Source organism: Panulirus ornatus, chromosome 22, assembly GCF_036320965.1.
Source record: "Panulirus ornatus isolate Po-2019 chromosome 22, ASM3632096v1, whole genome shotgun sequence".
In the NCBI taxonomy this organism is placed as follows: domain Eukaryota; kingdom Metazoa; phylum Arthropoda; class Malacostraca; order Decapoda; family Palinuridae; genus Panulirus; species Panulirus ornatus.
Window position 1 is genome coordinate 6,983,552 of NC_092245.1, and position 22,309 is coordinate 7,005,860.

Consider the following 22,309-nt stretch of genomic DNA (forward strand, 5'->3'; position numbering starts at 1 on the left):
GAAAAGTCTTTGAAAGGTGAAAATTGAGAGTAAGTTTGAATAAAAGCAAGGTTACAAGGCTTGGCAGAACAGAGAGACAAGTTGATTGGGGTGTAGTTTTAAATGGAGAAAACATGAAGGAAGTAGTAGTTTTCATATACCTGGGAGTGGACATGGCAGTGAATGGAACCATGAAAGTGAGGTAAGTCACTGTGGATGGGTGAGGGGGTGAAAGTTGTGGGAGCATTGAAGAATGTATGGAAAGAGAGTTTGCTATTTGGGTAGGCAAAAATGGGTATGTTGAAGGTATTGTAGTCCCACTGATGTATGGATGTGAGGAAGGGACTGAAGATAAAGATAAATATATAAATAACAGTTTATTAGAGTTGGGCAGCCAATTGGCAGAAAATACACAGTTGAGGTATTGCAGATATTACAGATCTAAGAGGTCATGAAAGTTTCTAGTTAACTAATAACGCAAGAGCTTGAGATTAGGGTTGAGCTGGATATTTCCACACTTTGGGTAAGCATATGGGTGAGGTACATCTATATAGACAGGGTAACAGATATATAGGGATGTTTACAGAGTTAATAGTATGGCTTATATGTTATGAACTTGATTGAAAGTTGAATACGGTAGTTGACATGCCATATAGCTTAACAAACACAGGGTTTTAGCAGTATATTGTCAAACTGTCATGTGAGCTGCCAGTGTTGGTTAGAAGGGTGGACAGGTTCAACAAGATGAGCACCCCTTGTTACGTGATTTAAGAAGGGCCCAGGATGATGATGCATGTTCTTTTCTCTACTTTTTGTAGCTGGTCCTTCTTTGTAATTGTGAGTGAGGAGGACCAAGCTGGGTAGGTGTATATGAGCTTAAGTAGAATGAAGATGGTGAACACATTCCTGGGCTCAATTGGTGGTACATCAAGTGATTTCAATTGGTGAAGGTACAGATGGTATGAGGAAGATTTTATGATGGTGCTGATATGACTCTTCCAGTTTAAATTGTTGTTTATATTGACACCAAGAAGTTTGAAGTCTGACTACCTGGAGGATGACTGGGCTTACTGGGATGTCAGGGTGCATCATCACAGTCTTGATGTGGTTAATGGTGACGCCATTGGCCCTAGTCCACTCCTGAAGGTTGTTGATGATATGCTGAAGGGTACTGAAGTCAGGAGGGTTGTTGTTGATTGTAATGTCAAAGGTGGAGTCATTCACATTCTTCTAGCGGTGGTGTATATCATTTATGGTGTCACTTATAAAGATGAGGAAGCATAGCAGCTCCAACTTGGTGCCTTGTTGTACATCACATGTTAAGTGTAATGATTCCAATATGGCTTCCCCAAAGTGGATGGTTTGGTGTCGCCTGGTCAGGAAGTCCACTAGTCATGAGAAGAGACACCTCATAGTCCCAGGTTGATGGCTTTCTTTATCATAATGTTATCATTTACCAAGTTGAAAGCCTTACTGAGACTATGAATGTGAGTGCAAGTAAGGTCTTGCATTTCTCCAAGCTGTGATATGTAAAGTCTAGGAAGCTTCAAGGCATTGAATGGTGGAGGAAAACTTCATGTTTCCAAACTGTCAAGGGTCTGCTCAATCAGTATTGTCAGCAGAGGCCCAGTCAGACACAAAACTTTCACAAATTAGACTGGAGGTTAGAATGCAACAGGTCTTAAGCTGTTATGAGGCTCTTGGTTTGTGGATTTGGGTTGTGGAGTGACATACACTGTCTTCCAAGCTGTGGGGCATTAAGATTGTTTGAGTGAAGCATTAGCTATGGTGGTAAGCAGTGTAGCAAATTCATGGGAGAATTCCTTGTACAGTTTCAGTGGAAGATCTGTGGATGTGGTTGAGCATTTGGTTTTATGCTGAAGTTGCTTAGCTAGTTATTCTTCTGCTGTGTTTGGGGAAGATGAGGTTGGTAGGTATACCAGGAGGGAGCTGAGGTTGAGTTGTGGTAAACATTGGGAAATATTAGTAGTGGTTATAAACATGGTGTGCACCCTCCTTATTGCTAAGTTGGGTATGAAAATATGAGGAAGAGGGTAGGTGTGTCGTAAATTAGATATTTGAGGACAGTGTGTGTTATAAGGAAGGTTGATTGAATAAGTGATAAGAGAATGTTGAGAGACCTGATAGGGTGTTCTGAAGTAGTTTGGTTGTATGCAGAGAAACTGTAAGGAGAGTTTGACAAAGATATATGTGTCAGAATTGGAGGGTACATGAAGAAGTGGGAAACCAAATTGAAGATGGAAAGATTGAGTGAACAGTGATTTTGAGTGTTTGGGACCTGATCATGCAGAAGGGTGAAAGGCATTTACAGGATAAAGTGAATTGGGGCAATGTGTCATACTGGAGCAAAGTGCTGTTAGTGGAGTGAACCAGGGCATTTGAAGCAGCTGGGGGAAACTGTGGAAAGGTCTATGATTCTTTGTTTTGAATATGGGGGTGTGGTTTTGGATTATTGGACATAAAAGCTATTGACTGGACATGAGAGAATGAGGCGTATTCATATTTCTCTGTTCATGGCACTTCCTCAATAATGGAGGAAATGGTGAACATATACAAAAGAAAATGTGACCTGGCCACAGGTTGCATGTGGCCTAGTCTAGCAACCTTTTCCAGTGGGAGTGTCAGTCTTCTGGCATTGTAGCTAGGACGAGCATCACAGTATCCTTTTTGCAGGAACACAGAGGCTCTGCATTAGTAGCAGCATATTGCCATCATATTATTATCATACCATTTTGTATATTATATCTTTGTACTTTAAAGGGATAGGCATGATCTTTTTGAAATAAGACATACTTGTTTTCAGTCTTGAAGTGCTCATTATAGGAGTTAAGGTATATGTATCTCATGGGTCACTCACCATAACCTCCCACTTCCCATAAGTGCTGTACCTTACCAACCACAGTTTTACCATCCACAGAGTCTTTTAGGAACATAAACCTAGTGGTTGCCATAGGACTTATATAGTCTTGATGAGGATCTTCTCACTCCAAAGGAATGCATTGTTTCTCTTCTACATGGAGTGCAGTCTTAAAGCTACAGAAGCTGCATGAAACAGGTTATGGGGTTGTACAGTAATGAATGATGTGTATATTGTAAGTAATAGTATGTTGCATACCTGTATCAATTGTCTACTTTCTTTTCAGTATTTAACTTAGGTGAATACCGGCGACGTGCTACCCAACAGTATAAGAATCATAATTTCTTCCGAAGCGATAATGAAGAAGCAATGGCACTTCGTCAGCGCTGTGCAATGGATGCCTTAGATGATGTTTCTAATTGGCTTGACAACGAAGGAGGAGAAGTTGCGGTTAGTAATGAATAATTGATGTATACTTTGAACTTTGTCTCGTTAATTCCTTATCATTTGTGCACTTACATTTAAATCAGGATGGCACATGCATAATAAATGTGTTTTGTATATGCTTAACTATAGTAAGTATGAATATGTTTAAAGAGAAAATCAGTTTTGATGTAACATGCTTTTTCAGTAAGCTTACTGTTCTCTATTGTAGCTTTAATTTTGTTTTTATTTTTTTTACAATAGATTGTTAGTCCCAGAATATGATAGTATGGCTTGTAAGGCCATTTCAAGAGACTGAATTTTATAAATAGCGTGTAGGATACAACTCTTATAGACAGAGATTGATCATTACCATCTTTAGATGGCAACTCATGAAGTTTAGTTGCTTTTCAGTTTGATTATATATGCCCAGGACATGCAAAAAGTAGGATGAATGGATTAGCAGTGTGCTACCTACAGCACTGTTTATTCAGGACCAAAAATGGCTCTTTCGTATTAGAATTGAATTGCTAAGCATGAATGTACGTGGAGTGTAATAAAGTTCTTAATTAATTGACATCACTCCTTATGATAGGGTGGATGTTAATCAGCCACCTAGTTAAAGAATCTTGAAACCACAAGATTGCATATATGTGCTGTGAGCAAAAGCCTAAACATGCTGTAATGAGGAAAATATTTGTATCCTATTTGTGCAGTTAGTGCCTTTTATCTTTCAGTCATTGTTGTGGTTTATAGGAATGCTATATGAATTTTGTTTGGTGTTCAAGGTGTGAATAATTATTCAAAGCTTCAAGGAATGCATATTTGATTTATAGAGACCAGAGTTATAGTGTTTGTAATGTTGTTGAATTTAATGCCTGTGGAACTATATTTCATGGACTAAGCCAAAATCTAAGCTAAAGTGAAGCTTTTAGAAGATGATTTCTAGTTTGTTGATGAATATGGTGAGGAGACTTGTGTTTTGGAAAGATTCACGTACCCTGATAGCATGGTGCAAAGCAGTAATAGATCTGACACTAACCTTTATATATGCCAGGATTAAGTAAATATAATGGACTTTCTCATAAATTCATAGAAACAGAAGGACAAGGGTTCAGGTGTATAAGACATAATTCTGATTTTTGATTAAAGGAATTAATTGTCTAGATATACTTAGATAAAGCATTTGATTGATATGATGGGTGAAGCATAGAACATGCATTGGGTATGATACATTGACACAGGAGGATGACAGGTGCTCCTAAGTGGGCTCAGGGCCAAAAGGTCCCCCTCCCATCAGAGGAGGTAGGGAGGTCTAGGGTACATCAAGTACATGATATATAATTACAGGATAGTTAGTGATACTAACAATAACATAGGTAACATTGTTTTTGTAATGCAAGAAAATTATTGTCTAAAAACACATATAAAAAGCATTTTATTGATGGTATGGGTGAAGGATACATAACTAGGGTTAGATGGAGGCAATTACAGAAAATGCAGTGGAATTGACATAGCAGGATAACTGTAGGGCCCAGGGCCAAAAGGTTCCCTTCCCATCAGAAGAAGAGATAGGTCTAGGATACATCAAATACATGACATATGATTTCAGGATAGATTGCAATACTGGTAGTAGCATAGGTAACTTGTGTTTTTATACAAAACAAGTATAACGTAAGTCATACATAAATAGAATATCTCATTAACATTGCTAGTAATATAGGGGTAGGTGGAGAAACATTTGACAGTTATGTTATGTACACAAACAGATTACATATACACTAAAGTGCATATTTGAAAAAAGATACATTGTAGCATACAGTTATTAACACTGATATTAATATGAAAGGTCAAAAATAACTTACCTGCAGTCACAGAATATACTGGCACTGGGCATATTGTGTTAACATTGAGAATAATACAAAGAAGATTTAGGTATATTACACTTGGGACATATAGTTGCAGAATGTGTTTGGACTGGGCATGATTATTTTATAAAGGAATACCCTTGAATGATCAAGAGGATGGCTACAAAGTCCTGAAGCACATAAAGTTGTTCATTCCATTAGAGATATCTGTAGAATGAAGTGTTTGCTTTAGAGCCTTTGGTATGAACTTTAGGATCTGTAGAGCTTGAATGTTGTAACAAATTATTTTGTTTTATGCTGTAATGTTTGAGTTACATGTAAATATGATGAGCAGCAGTAAGATGAGAAAAATGCCATGCTTGTGACAAGGAAATTAGAATGAATGTGAATGTATAGAAAGGAAGCAAATCCAGTAATAATTAGATTTTGGGGAAAGCCCTCCAATGGCCAGAAGACATATCCATATTGTTTGAAATTACAGAACTTGAATTGTACCACACTGAGGTGTATTATTTTGAAGAAAGTAAAACCTGTTTAGGTAATTTGACACTTAATTTGATGATAATTTGCAGGTATTTGATGCCACAAATACAACAATGGTTCGCCGTCGACTGATATATGATAGAATTGTTTTAGAAATGGAATATAAACTGTTCTACGTAGAATCAATATGTGATGACCCAGCCATCATTGAATCAAATATTCGGGTAAGGTCAGCATGCTTATGTTAAGGTCAAGGATTAAGCAAAATTTTTTACCATAAAGAATATGTCTTGCAACATAATGCTAGTTAAATGAGCATGTGAGTAGATTATCAGTCACTTGGAAGGGGTTGTAAGATATGACTGGAACACACTGCTTTCGTAGCTTACAAACACCAGTTTCTATCATTGGTTTAGGCAGAAGTGAAATGTAACTAGCTTTGGTTTATAACAAAGTTGTTCACTTTCTTTTGGATCTAGGCCATGAAAATATTCTAACAGAAGTGGGAGATGTTGAGGAAGGTCTTGGCTAAACAGTTTTGATTTAGACGTGTAATGTTTTCTAAAGCTTGTTCTTATGTGGACATCTTATGATGACAGTATGTGTGCTACTTAATCCTAATAAGGCTCAAGCTTTATATCACTTGGCTAATGGCATGATTATGATGGGGTACTTGTTGTAGCTTTCCTGGAGCACTTGATTTTAATGGGAGGTGAGAGTGTCATAGAATCAGTAATTTGTGGTATATTTATCATGGGGACAGAAATATGATTGCAGTTAAAGGATCTCTCTGGTACTAATTAGTCACAAGACATGATTTTGTTGGAACCAGCTTAGTACGTTATGTGATCTTGATGAGAATCATGCGATGATCTTGGTAATCCATGTTTAGCTTTGATGTTTGGATTCATTTTTAGTAAAACAGTTATCACAGTATGATCCTTTGATGACATCTATTATCTCTGGAGTGATCATGATGAACAATTTTAAACTCTGATGATCCTAATTATCCTTGGCATCATCAAGATGATTTAGATTATAGTAATGGTTGACCTTGATATGCTCATGATGACATAGGATTTCTATATTGATGATCACAGTAACCTTTAGTAAAAGTGCGATGGCTCATTATGATTATAAAGAGTGGATGATAATGTTACCCATGTTGTGATTGCTGTCTTTTCTTTCTGCCTTACTAACATGTGGATTACTGCCATTCTGTCCCCAAACAGATAATCTCTCCTTGTTACATGTAACACTTGACGACACTTAACTCATGCAGCTCATTTTTCGTAACTAGATTTTCTTGTGGTGAGCACTATGCGCTGGTCCAACCTTTTGGCACATTGATAGGAGCAGTAGGTAGAAGTAGTAGGTAGGAACATTAGGTAGAAGCACTAGGTAGGAGCATTAGAGAGAAGTAGTAATTAGGAACTTTAGGTAGGAGCCTCCTCAAACACTGTGCTAGACTTGCCCTCTGCTAGTGGCCTGTTAAGAGTGAAGCTAAAGGCTAAGAGGCTGCACTGGAGTTCTTTTTTAGTTATAGGACTCTGTTGCTATGGCCACTCCTTGAGGGAGTTCTAGTTTGAACAGGCGATAGAGATATAGATAGATAGATTGTGATGCTGATGATCTTTCACATATTCATATTTACCTGTAATATATTCATTATACTGTGCTGTGTGAATTTCAGCTTGGTAGCACCAAGAAAACAGACAAAAATGGCCACATTCATTCACACTCAGTCGCTAGCTGTCATGACTAATGCACCAAAACCACAGCTCCCTATCCACATCCAGGCCCCACAGACCTTTCCATGGTTTACTCCAAATGCTTCACATGCCCTGGTTCAATCCATTGACAACATGTCGACCCTGGCATACCGCATCATTCCAGTTCACTCTATTCCTCGCATGCCTCTCACCTTCCTGTATGTTCAGGCCACAATCACTTGAGCTCTTTTCACTCCAACCTTCCACCTCCAATTTGGTCTCCCCCTTCTCCTTGTTCCCTTCACCTCTGACACATATATCCGCTTGCTCAATCTTTCTTCACTCATCCTCTCCACATCTCCAAACCATTTCAACACATCATCTGCTTTCTCAACCACACTCTTTTTATTTCCACATATCTCTCTCACTCTTTCATTACTCACTTGATCAAACCACCTCACACCGCATATTGTCCTTAAACATTTCATTTCCAATGTATTCACCCTTCTCCATACAACCCTATCTGTAGCCATTTCCTTGCAACTAGATAACATTGTTGGAACTACTATTTCTTGAAACATACCCATTTCTGCTCTCCAAGATAATGTTATCTCCTTCCACACATTCTTCATTGCTCCCAGAATCTTCGCCCCCTCCCTCACCCTGTAACTCACTTCTGCTTCCATGGTTCTGTTTGCTGCTAAGTTCACTCCCAGATATCTAAAACACTTCACTTCCTCATATATATATATATATATATATATATATATATATATATATATATATATATATATATATATATTTATATTTATTTTTTTTTTTATACTTTGTCGCTGTCTCCTGCGTTTGCGAGGTAGCGCAAGGAAACAGACGAAAGAAATGGCCCAACCCCCCCCCCATACACATGTATATACATACGTCCACACACGCAAATATACATACCTACACAGCTTTCCATGGTTTTCCCCAGACGCTTCACATGCCTTGCTTCAATCCACTGACAGCACGTCAACCCCGGTATACCACATCGCTCCAATTCACTCTATTCCTTGCCCTCCTTTCACCCTCCTGCATGTTCAGGCACCGATCACACAAAATCTTTTTCACTCCATCTTTCCACCTCCAATTTGGTCTCCCTCTTCTCCTCGTTCCCTCCACCTCTGACACATATATCCTCTTGGTCAATCTTTCCTCACTCATTCTCTCCATGTGCCCAAACCACTTCAAAACACCCTCTTCTGCTCTCTCAACCACGCTCTTTTTATTTCCACACATCTCTCTTACCCTTACGTTACTCACTCGATCAAACCACCTCACACCACACATTGTCCTCAAACATCTCATTTCCAGCACATCCATCCTCCTGCGCACAACTCTATCCATAGCCCACGCCTCGCAACCATACAACATTGTTGGAACCACTATTCCTTCAAACATACCCATTTTTGCTTTCCGAGATAATGTTCTCGACTTCCACACATTCTTCAAGGCCCCCAGAATTTTCGCCCCCTCCCCCACCCTATGATCCACTTCCGCTTCCATGGTTCCATCCGCTGCCAGATCCACTCCCAGATATCTAAAACACTTCACTTCCTCCAGTTTTTCTCCATTCAAACTCACCTCCCAATTGACTTGACCCTCAACCCTACTGTACCTAATAACCTTGCTCTTATTCACATTTACTCTTAACTTATATATATATATATATATATTTATATTTATTTATTTATTATACTTTGTCGCTGTCTCCTGCGTTTGCGAGGTAGCGCAAGGAAACAGACGAAAGAAATGGCCCAACCCCCCCCCCCCCCCATACACATGTATATACATACGTCCACACACGCAAATATACATACCTACACAGCTTTCCATGGTTTACCCCAGACGCTTCACATGCCTTGCTTCAATCCACTGACAGCACGTCAACCCCGGTATACCACATCGCTCCAATTCACTCTATTCCTTGCCCTCCTTTCACCCTCCTGCATGTTCAGGCCCCGATCACACAAAATCTTTTTCACTCCATCTTTCCACCTCCAATTTGGTCTCCCTCTTCTCCTCGTTCCCTCCACCTCCGACACATATATCCTCTTGGTCAATCTTTCCTCACTCATTCTCTCCATGTGCCCAAACCACTTCAAAACACCCTCTTCTGCTCTCTCAACCACGCTCTTTTTATTTCCACACATCTCTCTTACCCTTACGTTACTCACTCGATCAAACCACCTCACACCACACATTGTCCTCAAACATCTCATTTCCAGCACATCCATCCTCCTGCGCACAACTCTATCCATAGCCCACGCCTCACAACCATACAACATTGTTGGAACCACTATTCCTTCAAACATACCCATTTTTGCTTTCCGAGATAATGTTCTCGACTTCCACACATTCTTCAAGGCCCCCAGAATTTTCGCCCCCTCCCCCACCCTATGATCCACTTCCGCTTCCATGGTTCCATCCGCTGCCAGATCCACTCCCAGATATCTAAAACATTTCACTTCCTCCAGTTTTTCTCCATTCAAACTCACCTCCCAATTGACTTGACCCTCAACCCTAATGTACCTAATAACCTTGCTCTTATTCACATTTACTCTTAACTTTCTTCTTCCACACACTTTACCAAACTCAGTCACCAGCTTCTGCAGTTTCTCACATGAATCAGCCACCAGCGCTGTATCATCAGCCGAAACAACAACTGACTCACTTCCCAAGCTCTCTCATCCCCTACAACTTCATACTGCCCCTCTTTCCAAAAACTCTTGCATTTACCTCCCTAACAACCCCATCCATAAACAAATTAAATAACCATGGAGACATCACACACCCCTGTCCGCAAACCTACATTCACTGAGAACCAATCACTTTCCTTCTCTTCCTACACGTACACATGCCTTAATCCTCGATTAAAAACTTTTCACTGCTTCCTAACAACTTTCCTCCCACCACCATATATTTCTTAATACCTTCCACAGAGCATCTCTATCAACTCTATCATATGCCTTCTCCAGATCCATAAATGCTACATACAATCCATTTGCTTTTCTAAGTATTTCTCACATACAATCTTCAAAGCAAACACCTGATCCAACACATCCTAACACCACTTCTGAAACCACACTGCTCTTCCCCAATCTGATGCTCTGTACATGCCTCACCCTCTCAATCAATACCCTCCCATATTAATTTACCAGGAATACTCAACAAACTTATACCTCTGTAATTGAGCACTCACTCTATCCCCTTTTGCCTTTGTACAATGCACTATGCACGCATTCCGCCAATCCTCAGCACCTCACCATGATCATACATACATTAAATAACCTTACCAACCAGTCAACAATACAGTCACCCCCTTTTTTTAATAAATTCCACTGCAATACCATCCAAACCTGCTGCCTTGCCGGCTTTCATCTTCCGCAAATCTTTCACATAACCTCTTCTCTGTTTACCAAATCATTTTCCTAACCCTCTCACTTTGCACACCACCTCGACCAAAACACCCTATATCTGCCACTCTCTATCATCAAACACATTCAACAAACCTTCAAAATACTCACTCCATACATACATATATATATATATAATATTTTTTTTTTTTTTTTTTTTTTTTTTTTTTTTTTTAACTATTCACCATTTCATCATTAGCGAGGTAGCGTTAAGAACAGAGGAATGGGCCTTTGAGGGAATATCCTTACCTGGCCCCGTTCTCTGTCCTTTTGGAAATTAAAAAAAAATAATGAGAAGGGAGGATTTCCAGCCCCCCGCTCCCTCCCCTTTAGTCGCCTTCTACGACACGCAGGGAATACGTGGGAAGTATTCTTTCTCCCCTTATCCCAGGGATAATAATAATATATATATAATATATATATATATATATAATATAATATATATTTTTTTTTTTTTTTTATACTATTCGCCATTTCCCGCGATAGCGAGGTAGCGTAAAGAACAGAGGACTGGGCCTTTGAGGGAATATCCTCACCTGACCCACCTTCTCTGTTCCTTCTTTTGGAAAAAAAAAAAAAAAAAAAAGAAAACAGAGGGAAGGATTTCCAGACCCCCGCTCCCTTCCTTTCAGTCGCCTTCTACGACACGCAGGGAATACGTGGAAGTATTCTTTCTCCCCTATCCCCAGGGATATATTATATTATCTTTCTTCTTTTAAACTATTCGCCATTTCCCCGCGTTAGCGAGATAGCGCTAAGAACAGAGGGACTGGGCCTTTTTTGGAATATCCTCAACTGGCCCCCCTCGTTTCCTTCTTTTGGAAAATTTAAAAAAAAAAAAAAAACGAGAGGGGAGGATTTCCAGCCCCCCCGCTCCCTCCCCTTTTAGTCGCCTTCTACACACGCAGGGAATACGTGGGGAAATATTCTTAATCCCCTATCCCCAGGGATAATATTATATAATTATATATATATATAATATATATATATTTCCTTTTTTTTTTTTTTTGTCGCTGTCTCCCCGGTTTGCGAGGTAGCGCAAGGAAACAGACAAAGAACACGGCCCAACCCACCCCCATACACATGCACATAAATACGTCCCACACACCAAATATACACACCTACACAGCCCTCCACGGTTCTCCCCAGAACGCATTCACATGCCCCCGATTCAATCCATTGACAGCACGTCAACCCCCGGTATACCACATCGCTCCAATTCACTCTATTCCTTGCCCTCCTTTCACCCTCCTGCATGTTCAGGCCCCCGATCACACAAAATCTTTTTCACTCCATCTTTCCACCTCCAATTTGGTCTCCCTCTTCTCCTCGTTCCCTCCACCTCCGACACATATATCCTCTTGGTCAATCTTTCCTCACTCATTCTCTCCATGTGCCCAAACCATTTCAAAACACCCTCTTCTGCTCTCTCAACCACGCTCTTTTTATTTCCACACATCTCTCTTACCCTTACGTTACTTACTCGATCAAACCACCTCACACCACACATTGTCCTCAAACATCTCATTTCCAGCACATCCATCCTCCTGCGCACAACTCTATCCATAGCCCACGCCTCGCAACCATACAACATTGTTGGAACCACTATTCCTTCAAACATACCCATTTTTGCTTTCCGAGATAATGTTCTCGACTTCCACACATTCTTCAAGGCTCCCAGAATTTTCGCCCCCTCCCCCACCCTATGATCCACTTCCGCTTCCATGGTTCCATCCGCTGCCAGATCCACTCCCAGATATCTAAAACACTTCACTTCCTCCAGTTTTTCTCCATTCAAACTCACCTCCCAATTGACTTGACCCTCAACCCTACTGTACCTAATAACCTTGCTCTTATTCACATTTACTCTTAACTTTCTTCTTCACACACTTTACCAAACTCAGTCACCAGCTTCTGCAGTTTCTCACATGAATCAGCCACCAGCGCTGTATCATCAGCGAACAACAACTGACTCACTTCCCAAGCTCTCTCATCCCCAACAGACTTCATACTTGCCCCTCTTTCCAAAACTCTTGCATTACCTCCCTAACAACCCCATCCATAAACAAATTAAACAACCATGGAGACATCACACACCCCTGCCGCAAACCTACATTCACTGAGAACCAATCACTTTCCTCTCTTCCTACACGTACACATGCCTTACATCCTCGATAAAAACTTTTCACTGCTTCTAACAACTTGCCTCCCACACCATATATTCTTAATACCTTCCACAGAGCATCTCTATCAACTCTATCATATGCCTTCTCCAGATCCATAAATGCTACATACAAATCCATTTGCTTTTCTAAGTATTTCTCACATACATTCTTCAAAGCAAACACCTGATCCACACATCCTCTACCACTTCTGAAACCACACTGCTCTTCCCCAATCTGATGCTCTGTACATGCCTTCACCCTCTCAATCAATACCCTCCCATATAATTTACCAGGAATACTCAACAAACTTATACCTCTGTAATTTGAGCACTCACTCTTATCCCCTTTGCCTTTGTACAATGGCACTATGCACGCATTCCGCCAATCCTCAGGCACCTCACCATGAGTCATACATACATTAAATAACCTTACCAACCAGTCAACAATACAGTCACCCCCTTTTTTAATAAATTCCACTGCAATACCATCCAAACCTGCTGCCTTGCCGGCTTTCATCTTCCGCAAAGCTTTACTACCTCTTCTCTGTTTACCAAATCATTTTCCCTAACCCTCTCACTTTGCACACCCCCCTCGACCAAAACACCCTATATCTGCCACACTACATCAAACACTTCACAAACCTTCAAAATACTCACTCCATCTCCCTCACATCACCACTACTTGTTATCACCTCCCCATTTGCGCCCTTCACTAAAGTTCCCATTTTGCTCCCTTGTCTTACGCCCTTTATTTACCTCCTTCCAGAACATCTTTTTATTCTCCCAAAATTTAATTGATACTCTCTCACCCCAACTCTCATTTGCCCTTTTTTTTTCACCTCTTGCACCTTTCTCGTTGACCTCCTGTCTCTTTCTTTTAATACTCTCCCACTCAACTGCATTTTTTCCCTGCAAAAATCGTCCAAATGCCTCCTCTTCTCTTCCTTTCACTAATACTCTTACTCTTCATCCCTCCACTCACTAACCCTTTCTATCAAACCCACCTCCCACTCTATCTCATGCCACAAGCATCTTTTCTGCACAATCCATCACTGATTCCCTAAAATACATCCCATTCCTCCCCCACTCCCCTTACTTCCATTGTTCTCACCTTTTTCCATTCTTTACCTCCGTCTCTCCTGGTACTGTTCCTCCACACAAAGTCTCCTTCCCAAGCTCACTTACCTCTCACCACCCTCTTCACCCAACATTCACTCTTTTTTTTTTGAAACCCATACAAATCTTCACCTTAGCCTCCAAAAGATAATGATCAGACATCCCTCCAGTTGCACCTCTCAGCACATTAACATCCAAAAGTCCTCTTTCGCGCGCCTGTCCCAATTAACCATCTCTCCTACTTACATATATATAAATTTTTTTTTTATTTATTTTTATTTTGCTTTGTCGCTGTCTCCCACGTTAGACGAGGTAGCGCAGGAAACAGATCAAGAAATGGCCCAACCCACCCACATACACATGATATACATACAACGTCCACCCACGCAAATGATACATACCTATACATCTCAATGTACACAATATATATACACACAACAGACATATACATATATACACATGTACATAATTCACACTGGCTGCCTTTTATTCATTCCCATCGCCACCATCGCCACACATGGAATTAACAACCCACCGTCCCCCCTCATGTGTGCAAGGTAGCGCTAGGAAAAGACAACAAAGGCCCCATTCGTTCAACCCAGTCTCTAGCGTCATGTAATATGCACTGAATACCACAGCTCCCTTTCCACACTCCCAGGCCCCACAGAACTTTCCATGGTTTACCCCCCAGACGCTTCACATGCCCCGGTTCAATCCATTGACAGCACGTCGACCCCAGGTATACCACATCGTTCCAATTCACTCTATTCCTTGCAACACCTTTCCACCCTCCTGCATGTTTCAGCCCCGATCACTCACAAAATCTTTTTCACTCCATCTTCCACCTCCAATTTGGTCTCCCACTTACTCCTTGTTCCCTCCACCTCTGTCACATATATCCTCTTTGTCAATCTTTCCTCACTCATTCTCTCCAAGTGACCAAACCATTTCAAAACAACCCTCTTCTGCTCTCCTCAAACCATGCTCTTCTTATTTCCACACATCTCCTTACCCTTACATTACTTACTCAATCAAACCACTCACACTACATATTGTCCTCAACATCTCATTTCCAGCACATCCACCCTCCGTGCACAACTCTGATCCATAGCCCATGCCTCACAAAACCATACAACATTGTTGGAACCACATTCCTTCAAACATAGCCATTTTTGCTTTCCGAGATAATAGTTCTCGACTTCCAAACATTCTTCAACGCTCCCAGAATTTTCGCCCCTCCCCCACCCTATGATTCACTTCCCGCTTCCATGGTTCCATCCCGCTGGCAGATCCACTCCCAGGTATCTAAAACACTTTACTTCCTCCAGTTTTCCTCCATTCAAACTTACCTCCTAATGACTGGACCATCAACCCTACGTACCTAATAACCTTGCTCTTATTCACATTTACTCTGAACTTTCTTCATTCACACACTTTACCAAAACTCAGTCACCAGCATCTGCAGTTCTCACATGAATCAGCCACCAGTGCTGTATCATCAGCGAACAACAACTGACTCACTTCCCAAGCTCTCTCATCCACAACAGATGCATACTTGCCCCTCTATCCAAAACTCTTGCATTCACCTCCCTAACAACCCCATCCATAAACAAATTAAACACACCATGGGACATCACACACTCCTGCGCAAACCTACATTCACTGAGAACCAATCACTTTCCTCTCTTCCTACATATACACATGCCTTACATCCTCGATAAAAACTTTTCAAAGCTCTAACAACTTGCCTCCCACACCATAAATATATATATTATATATATATATATATATATATATATATATTATCTTTTCTTTCTTTCGTACTATTCGCCATTTCCGGCATTAGCGAGGTAGCGTTATCAACAGAGGACTGGGCCTTAGAGGGAGTATCCTCACCTGGCCCCTTCTCTGTTCCTTCTTTTGGAAAATAAAAAAAAAAACGAGAGGGGGAGGATTTCCAGCCACCCGCTCCCTTCCCTTTTAGTCGCCTTCTACGACACGCAGGGAATACGTGGGAAGTATTCTTTCTCCCCTATCCCCAGGGATAGAATATATATATATATATATATATATATATATATATATATATATATATATTTTTTTTTTTATACTATTTCCCATTTCCCGCGTTAGCGAGGTAGCGTTAAGAACAGAGAACTGGGCCTTAGAGGGAATATCCTCACCTGACCCCCTTCTCTGTTCCTTCTTTTAGAAAATTAAAAAAAAAAACAAGAAAGGGGAGGATTTCCAGCCACCCGCTCCCTCCCCTTTTAGTCGCCTTCTACGACACGCAGGGAATACGTGGGAAGTATTCTTTCTCCCCTATCCCCAGGGATAATATATATATATATATTCTTTTCTTTCCTTCATACTATTTGCCACTTCCCGCATTAGCGAGGTAGCGTCGAGAACAGAGGACTGGGCCCTTGAGGGAATATCCCCACCTGGGCCCCTTCTCTGTTCCCTCTTTTGGAAAATATATATACACACACATTTTTTTTTTTTTTTTTTATACTTTGTCGCTGTCTCCCGCGTTTGCGAGGTAGCGCAAGGAAACAGACGAAAGAAATGGCCCAACCCCCCCCACACACATGCATATACACACGTCCACACACGCAAATACACATACCTACACAGCTTTCCATGGTTTACCCCAGACGCTTCACATGCCTTGATTCAATCCACTGACAGCACGTCAACCCCGGTATACCACATCGCTCCAATTCACTCTATTCCTTGCCCTCCTTTCACCCTCCTGCATGTTCAGGCCCCGATCACACAAAATCTTTTTCACTCCATCTTTCCACCTCCAATTTGGTCTCCCTCTTCTCCTTGCTCCCTCCACCTCCGACACATATATCCTCTTGGTCAATCTTTCCTCACTCATCCTCTCCATGTGCCCAAACCACTTCAAAACACCCTCTTCTGCTCTCTCAACCACGCTCTTTTTATTTCCACACATCTCTCTTACCCTTACGTTACTCACTCGATCAAACCACCTCACACCACACATTGTCCTCAAACATCTCACTTCCAGCACATCCATCCTCCTGCGCACAACTCTATCCATAGCCCACGCCTCGCAACCATACAACATTGTTGGAACCACTATTCCTTCAAACATACCCATTTTTGCTTTCCGAGATAATGTTCTCGACTTCCACACATTCTTCAAGGCCCCCAGAATTTTCGCCCCCTCCCCCACCCTATGATCGACTTCCGCGTCCATGGTTCCATCCGCTGCCAGATCCACTCCCAGATATCTAAAACACTTCACTTCCTCCAGTTTTTCTCCACTCAAACTCACCTCCCAATTGACTTGACCCTCAACCCTACTGTACCTAATAACCTTGCTCTTATTCACATTCACTCTCAACTTTCTTCTTCCACACACTTTACCAAACTCAGTCACCAGCTTCTGCAGTTTCTCACATGAATCAGCCACCAGCGCTGTATCATCAGCGAACAACAACTGACTCACTTCCCAAGCTCTCTCATCCCCAACAGACTTCATACTTGCCCCTCTTTCCAAAACTCTTGCATTTACCTCCCTAACAACCCCATCCATAAACAAATTAAACAACCATGGAGACATCACACACCCCTGTCGCAAACCTACATTCACTGAGAACCAATCACTTTCCTCTCTTCCTACACGTACACATGCCTTACATCCTCGATAAAAACTTTTCACTGCTTCTAACAACTTTCCTCCCACACCATATATTCTTAATACCTTCCACAGAGCATCTCTATCAACTCTATCATATGCCTTCTCCAGATCCATAAATGCTACATACAAATCCATTTGCTTTTCTAAGTATTTCTCACATACATTCTTCAAAGCAAACACCTGATCCACACATCCTCTACCACTTCTGAAACCACACTGCTCTTCCCCAATCTGATGCTCTGTACATGCCTTCACCCTCTCAATCAATACCCTCCCATATAATTTACCAGGAATACTCAACAAACTTATACCTCTGTAATTTGAGCACTCACTCTTATCCCCTTTGCCTTTGTACAATGGCACTATGCACGCATTCCGCCAATCCTCAGGCACCTCACCATGAGTCATACATACATTAAATAACCTTACCAACCAGTCAACAATACAGTCACCCCCTTTTTTAATAAATTCCACTGCAATACCATCCAAACCTGCTGCCTTGCCGGCTTTCATCTTCCGCAAATCTTTCACTACCTCTTCTCTGTTTACCAAATCATTTTCCCTAACCCTCTCACTTTGCACACCACCTCGACCAAAACACCCTATATCTGCCACTCTATCATCAAACACATTCAACAAACCTTCAAAATACTCACTCCATACATACATATATATATATATATATATATATATTTTTTTTTTTTTTTTTTTTTTTTTTCTTAACTATTCACCATTTCATGCATTAGCGAGGTAGCGTTAAGAACAGAGGAATGGGCCTTTGAGGGAATATCCTTACCTGGCCCCGTTCTCTGTTCCTTTTGGAAAATTAAAAAAAAATAATGAGAAGGGAGGATTTCCAGCCCCCCGCTCCCTCCCCTTTTAGTCGCCTTCTACGACACGCAGGGAATACGTGGGAAGTATTCTTTCTCCCCTATCCCCAGGGATAATATATATATATATATATATATATATATATATATATATATATATATATATATATTTTTTTTTTTTTTTTTTCATACTATTCGCCATTTCCCGCGATAGCGAGGTAGCGTAAAGAACAGAGGACTGGGCCTTTGAGGGAATATCCTCACCTGACCCCCTTCTCTGTTCCTTCTTTTGGAAGAAAAAAAAAAAAAAAAAAACGACAGGGAAAGATTTCCAGCCCCCCGCTCCCTTCCCTTTCAGTCGCCTTCTACGACACGCAGGGAATACGTGGGAAGTATTCTTTCTCCCCTATCCCCAGGGATATATATATATATATCTTTTCTTTCTTTTAAACTATTCGCCATTTCCCGCGTTAGCGAGGTAGCGCTAAGAACAGAGGACTGGGCCTTTTTTGGAATATCCTCACCTGGCCCCCTCTGTTCCTTCTTTTGGAAAATTTAAAAAAAAAAAAAAGAGAGGGGAGGATTTCCAGCCCCCCGCTCCCTCCCCTTTTAGTCGCCTTCTACGACACGCAGGGAATACGTGGGAAGTATTCTTAATCCCCTATCCCCAGGGATAATATATATATATATATATATATATATATATATATATATATATATATATATATATATATATATTTCTTTTTTTTTTTGTCGCTGTCTCCCGCGTTTGCGAGGTAGCGCAAGGAAACAGACGAAAGAAATGGCCCAACCCACCCCCATACACATGCACATAAATACGTCCACACACGCAAATATACACACCTACACAGCCCTCCACGGTTCACCCCAGACGCTTCACATGCCCCGATTCAATCCACTGACAGCACGTCAACCCCGGTATACCACATCGCTCCAATTCACTCTATTCCTTGCCCTCCTTTCACCCTCCTGCATGTTCAGGCCCCGATCACACAAAATCTTTTTCACTCCATCTTTCCACCTCCAATTTGGTCTCCCTCTTCTCCTCGTTCCCTCCACCTCCGACACATATATCCTCTTGGTCAATCTTTCCTCACTCATTCTCTCCATGTGCCCAAACCATTTCAAAACACCCTCTTCTGCTCTCTCAACCACGCTCTTTTTATTTCCACACATCTCTCTTACCCTTACGTTCCTTACTCGATCAAACCACCTCACACCACACATTGTCCTCAAACATCTCATTTCCAGCACATCCATCCTCCTGCGCACAACTCTATCCATAGCCCACGCCTCGCAACCATACAACATTGTTGGAACCACTATTCCTTCAAACATAGCCATTTTTGCTTTCGAGATAATGTTCTCGACTTCCACACATTCTTCAAGGCTCCCAGAATTTTCGCCCCCTCCCCCACCCTATGATCCACTTCCGCTTCCATGGTTCCATCCGCTGCCAGATCCACTCCCAGATATCTAAAACACTTCACTTCCTCCAGTTTTTCTCCATTTAAACTCACCTCCCAATTGACTTGACCCTCAACCCTACTGTACCTAATAACCTTGCTCTTATTCACATTTACTCTTAACTTTCTTCTTTCACACACTTTACCAAACTCAGTCACCAGCTTCTGCAGTTTCTCACATGAATCAGCCACCAGCGCTGTATCATCAGCGAACAACAACTGACTCACTTCCCAAGCTCTCTCATCCCCAACAGACTTCATACTTGCCCCTCTTTCCAAAACTCTTGCATTCACCTCCCTAACAACCCCATCCATAAACAAATTAAACAACCATGGAGACATCACACACCCCTGCCGCAAACCTACATTCACTGAGAACCAATCACTTTCCTCTCTTCCTACACGTACACATGCCTTACATCCTTGATAAAAACTTTTCACTGCTTCTAACAACTTTCCTCCCACACCATATATTCTTAATACCTTCCACAGAGCATCTCTATCAACTCTATCATATGCCTTCTCCAGATCCATAAATGCTACATACAAATCCATTTGCTTTTCTAAGTATTTCTCACATACATTCTTCAAAGCAAACACCTGATCCACACATCCTCTACCACTTCTGAAACCACACTGCTCTTCCCCAATGTGATGCTCTGTACATGCCTTCACCCTCTCAATCAATACCCTCCCATATAATTTCCCAGGAATACTCAACAAACTTATACCTCTGTAATTTGAGCACTCACTCTTATCCCATCCCCTTTGCCTTTGTACAATGGCACTATGCACGCATTCCTCCAATCCTCAGGCACTTCACCGTGAGTCATACATACATTAAATATCCTTACCAACCAGTCAACAATATAGTCACCCCTTTTTTTAATAAATTTCACTGCAATACCATCCAAACCTGCTGCCTTGCCGGCTTTCATCTTCCGCAAAGCTTTTACTACCTCTTCTCTGTTTACCAAATCATTTTCCCTAACCCTCTCACTTTGCACACCACCTCGACCAAAACACCCTATATCTGCCACACTATCATCAAACACATTGAACAAACCTTCAAAATACTCACTCCATCTCCTTCTCACATCACCACTACTTGTTATCACCTCCCCATTTGCGCCCTTCACTGAAGTTCCCATTTGCTCCCTTGTCTTACGCACTTTATTTACCTCCTTCCAGAACATCTTTTTATTCTCCCTAAAATTTAATGATACTCTCTCACCCCAACTCTCATTTGCCCTTTTTTTCACCTCTTGCACCTTTCTCTTGACCTCCTGTCTCTTTCTTTTATACGTCTCCCACTCAACTGCATTTTTTCCCTGCAAAAATCATCCAAATGCCTCTCTCTTCTCTTTCACTAATACTCTTACTTCTTCATCCCTCCACTCACTACCCTTTCTAATCAACCCACCTCCCACTCTTCTCATGCCACAAGCATCTTTTGCACAATCCATCACTGATTCCCTAAATACATCCCATTCCTCCCCCACTCCCCTTACTTCCATTGTTCTCACCTTTTTCCATTCTTTACTCCGTCTCTCCTGCTACTTCCTCACACAAGTCTCCTTCCCAAGCTCACTTACTCTCACCACCCTCTTCACCCCAACATTCACTCTTTTTTTCTGAAAACCCATACAAATCTTCACCTTAGCCTCCAAAAGATAATGATCAGACATCCCTCCAGTTGCACCTCTCAGCACATTAACATCCAAAAGTCTCTCTTTCGCACGCCTGTCAATTAACCATCTCTCCTACTTACATATATATATATTTTTTTTTATTTATTTTTATTTTGCTTTGTCGCTGTCTCCCACGTTAGCGAGGTAGCGCAAGGAAACAGATGCAAGAAATGGCCCAACCCACCCACATACACATGTATATACATACACGTCCACCCACGCAAATATACATACCTATACATCTCAATGTACACATATATATATACACACACAGACATATACATATATACACATGTACATAATTCACACTGTCTGCCTTTATTCATTCCCATCGCCACCTCGCCACACATGGAATAACAACCCACCTCCCCCCTCATGTGTGCAAGGTAGAGCTAGGAAAAGACAACAAAGGCCCCATTCGTTCACACCCAGTCTCTAGCTGTCATGTAATAATGCACTGAAACCACAGCTCCCTTTCCACATCCAGGCCCCACAGAACTTTCCATGGTTTACCCCAGACGCTTCACATGCCCCGGTTCAATCCATTGACAGC

The 22,309-nt window shown here is 41.4% G+C and overlaps 1 protein-coding gene across 8 annotated transcripts in view; it reads left to right on the forward strand.

Moving 5' to 3' along the window:
* Positions 1 to 22,309, forward strand: part of LOC139756517 (6-phosphofructo-2-kinase/fructose-2,6-bisphosphatase-like) — a 444,091-nt gene that overhangs the window by 131,717 nt on the left and 290,065 nt on the right. For all 8 annotated transcript variants that reach the window (XM_071675982.1, XM_071675987.1, XM_071675988.1 and 5 more), the window contains 2 exons: positions 3,144 to 3,307; positions 5,721 to 5,855. In XM_071675982.1, the coding sequence (XP_071532083.1) occupies positions 3,144 to 3,307; positions 5,721 to 5,855 (299 nt within the window). The remainder of the gene's footprint in view (positions 1 to 3,143; positions 3,308 to 5,720; positions 5,856 to 22,309) is intronic.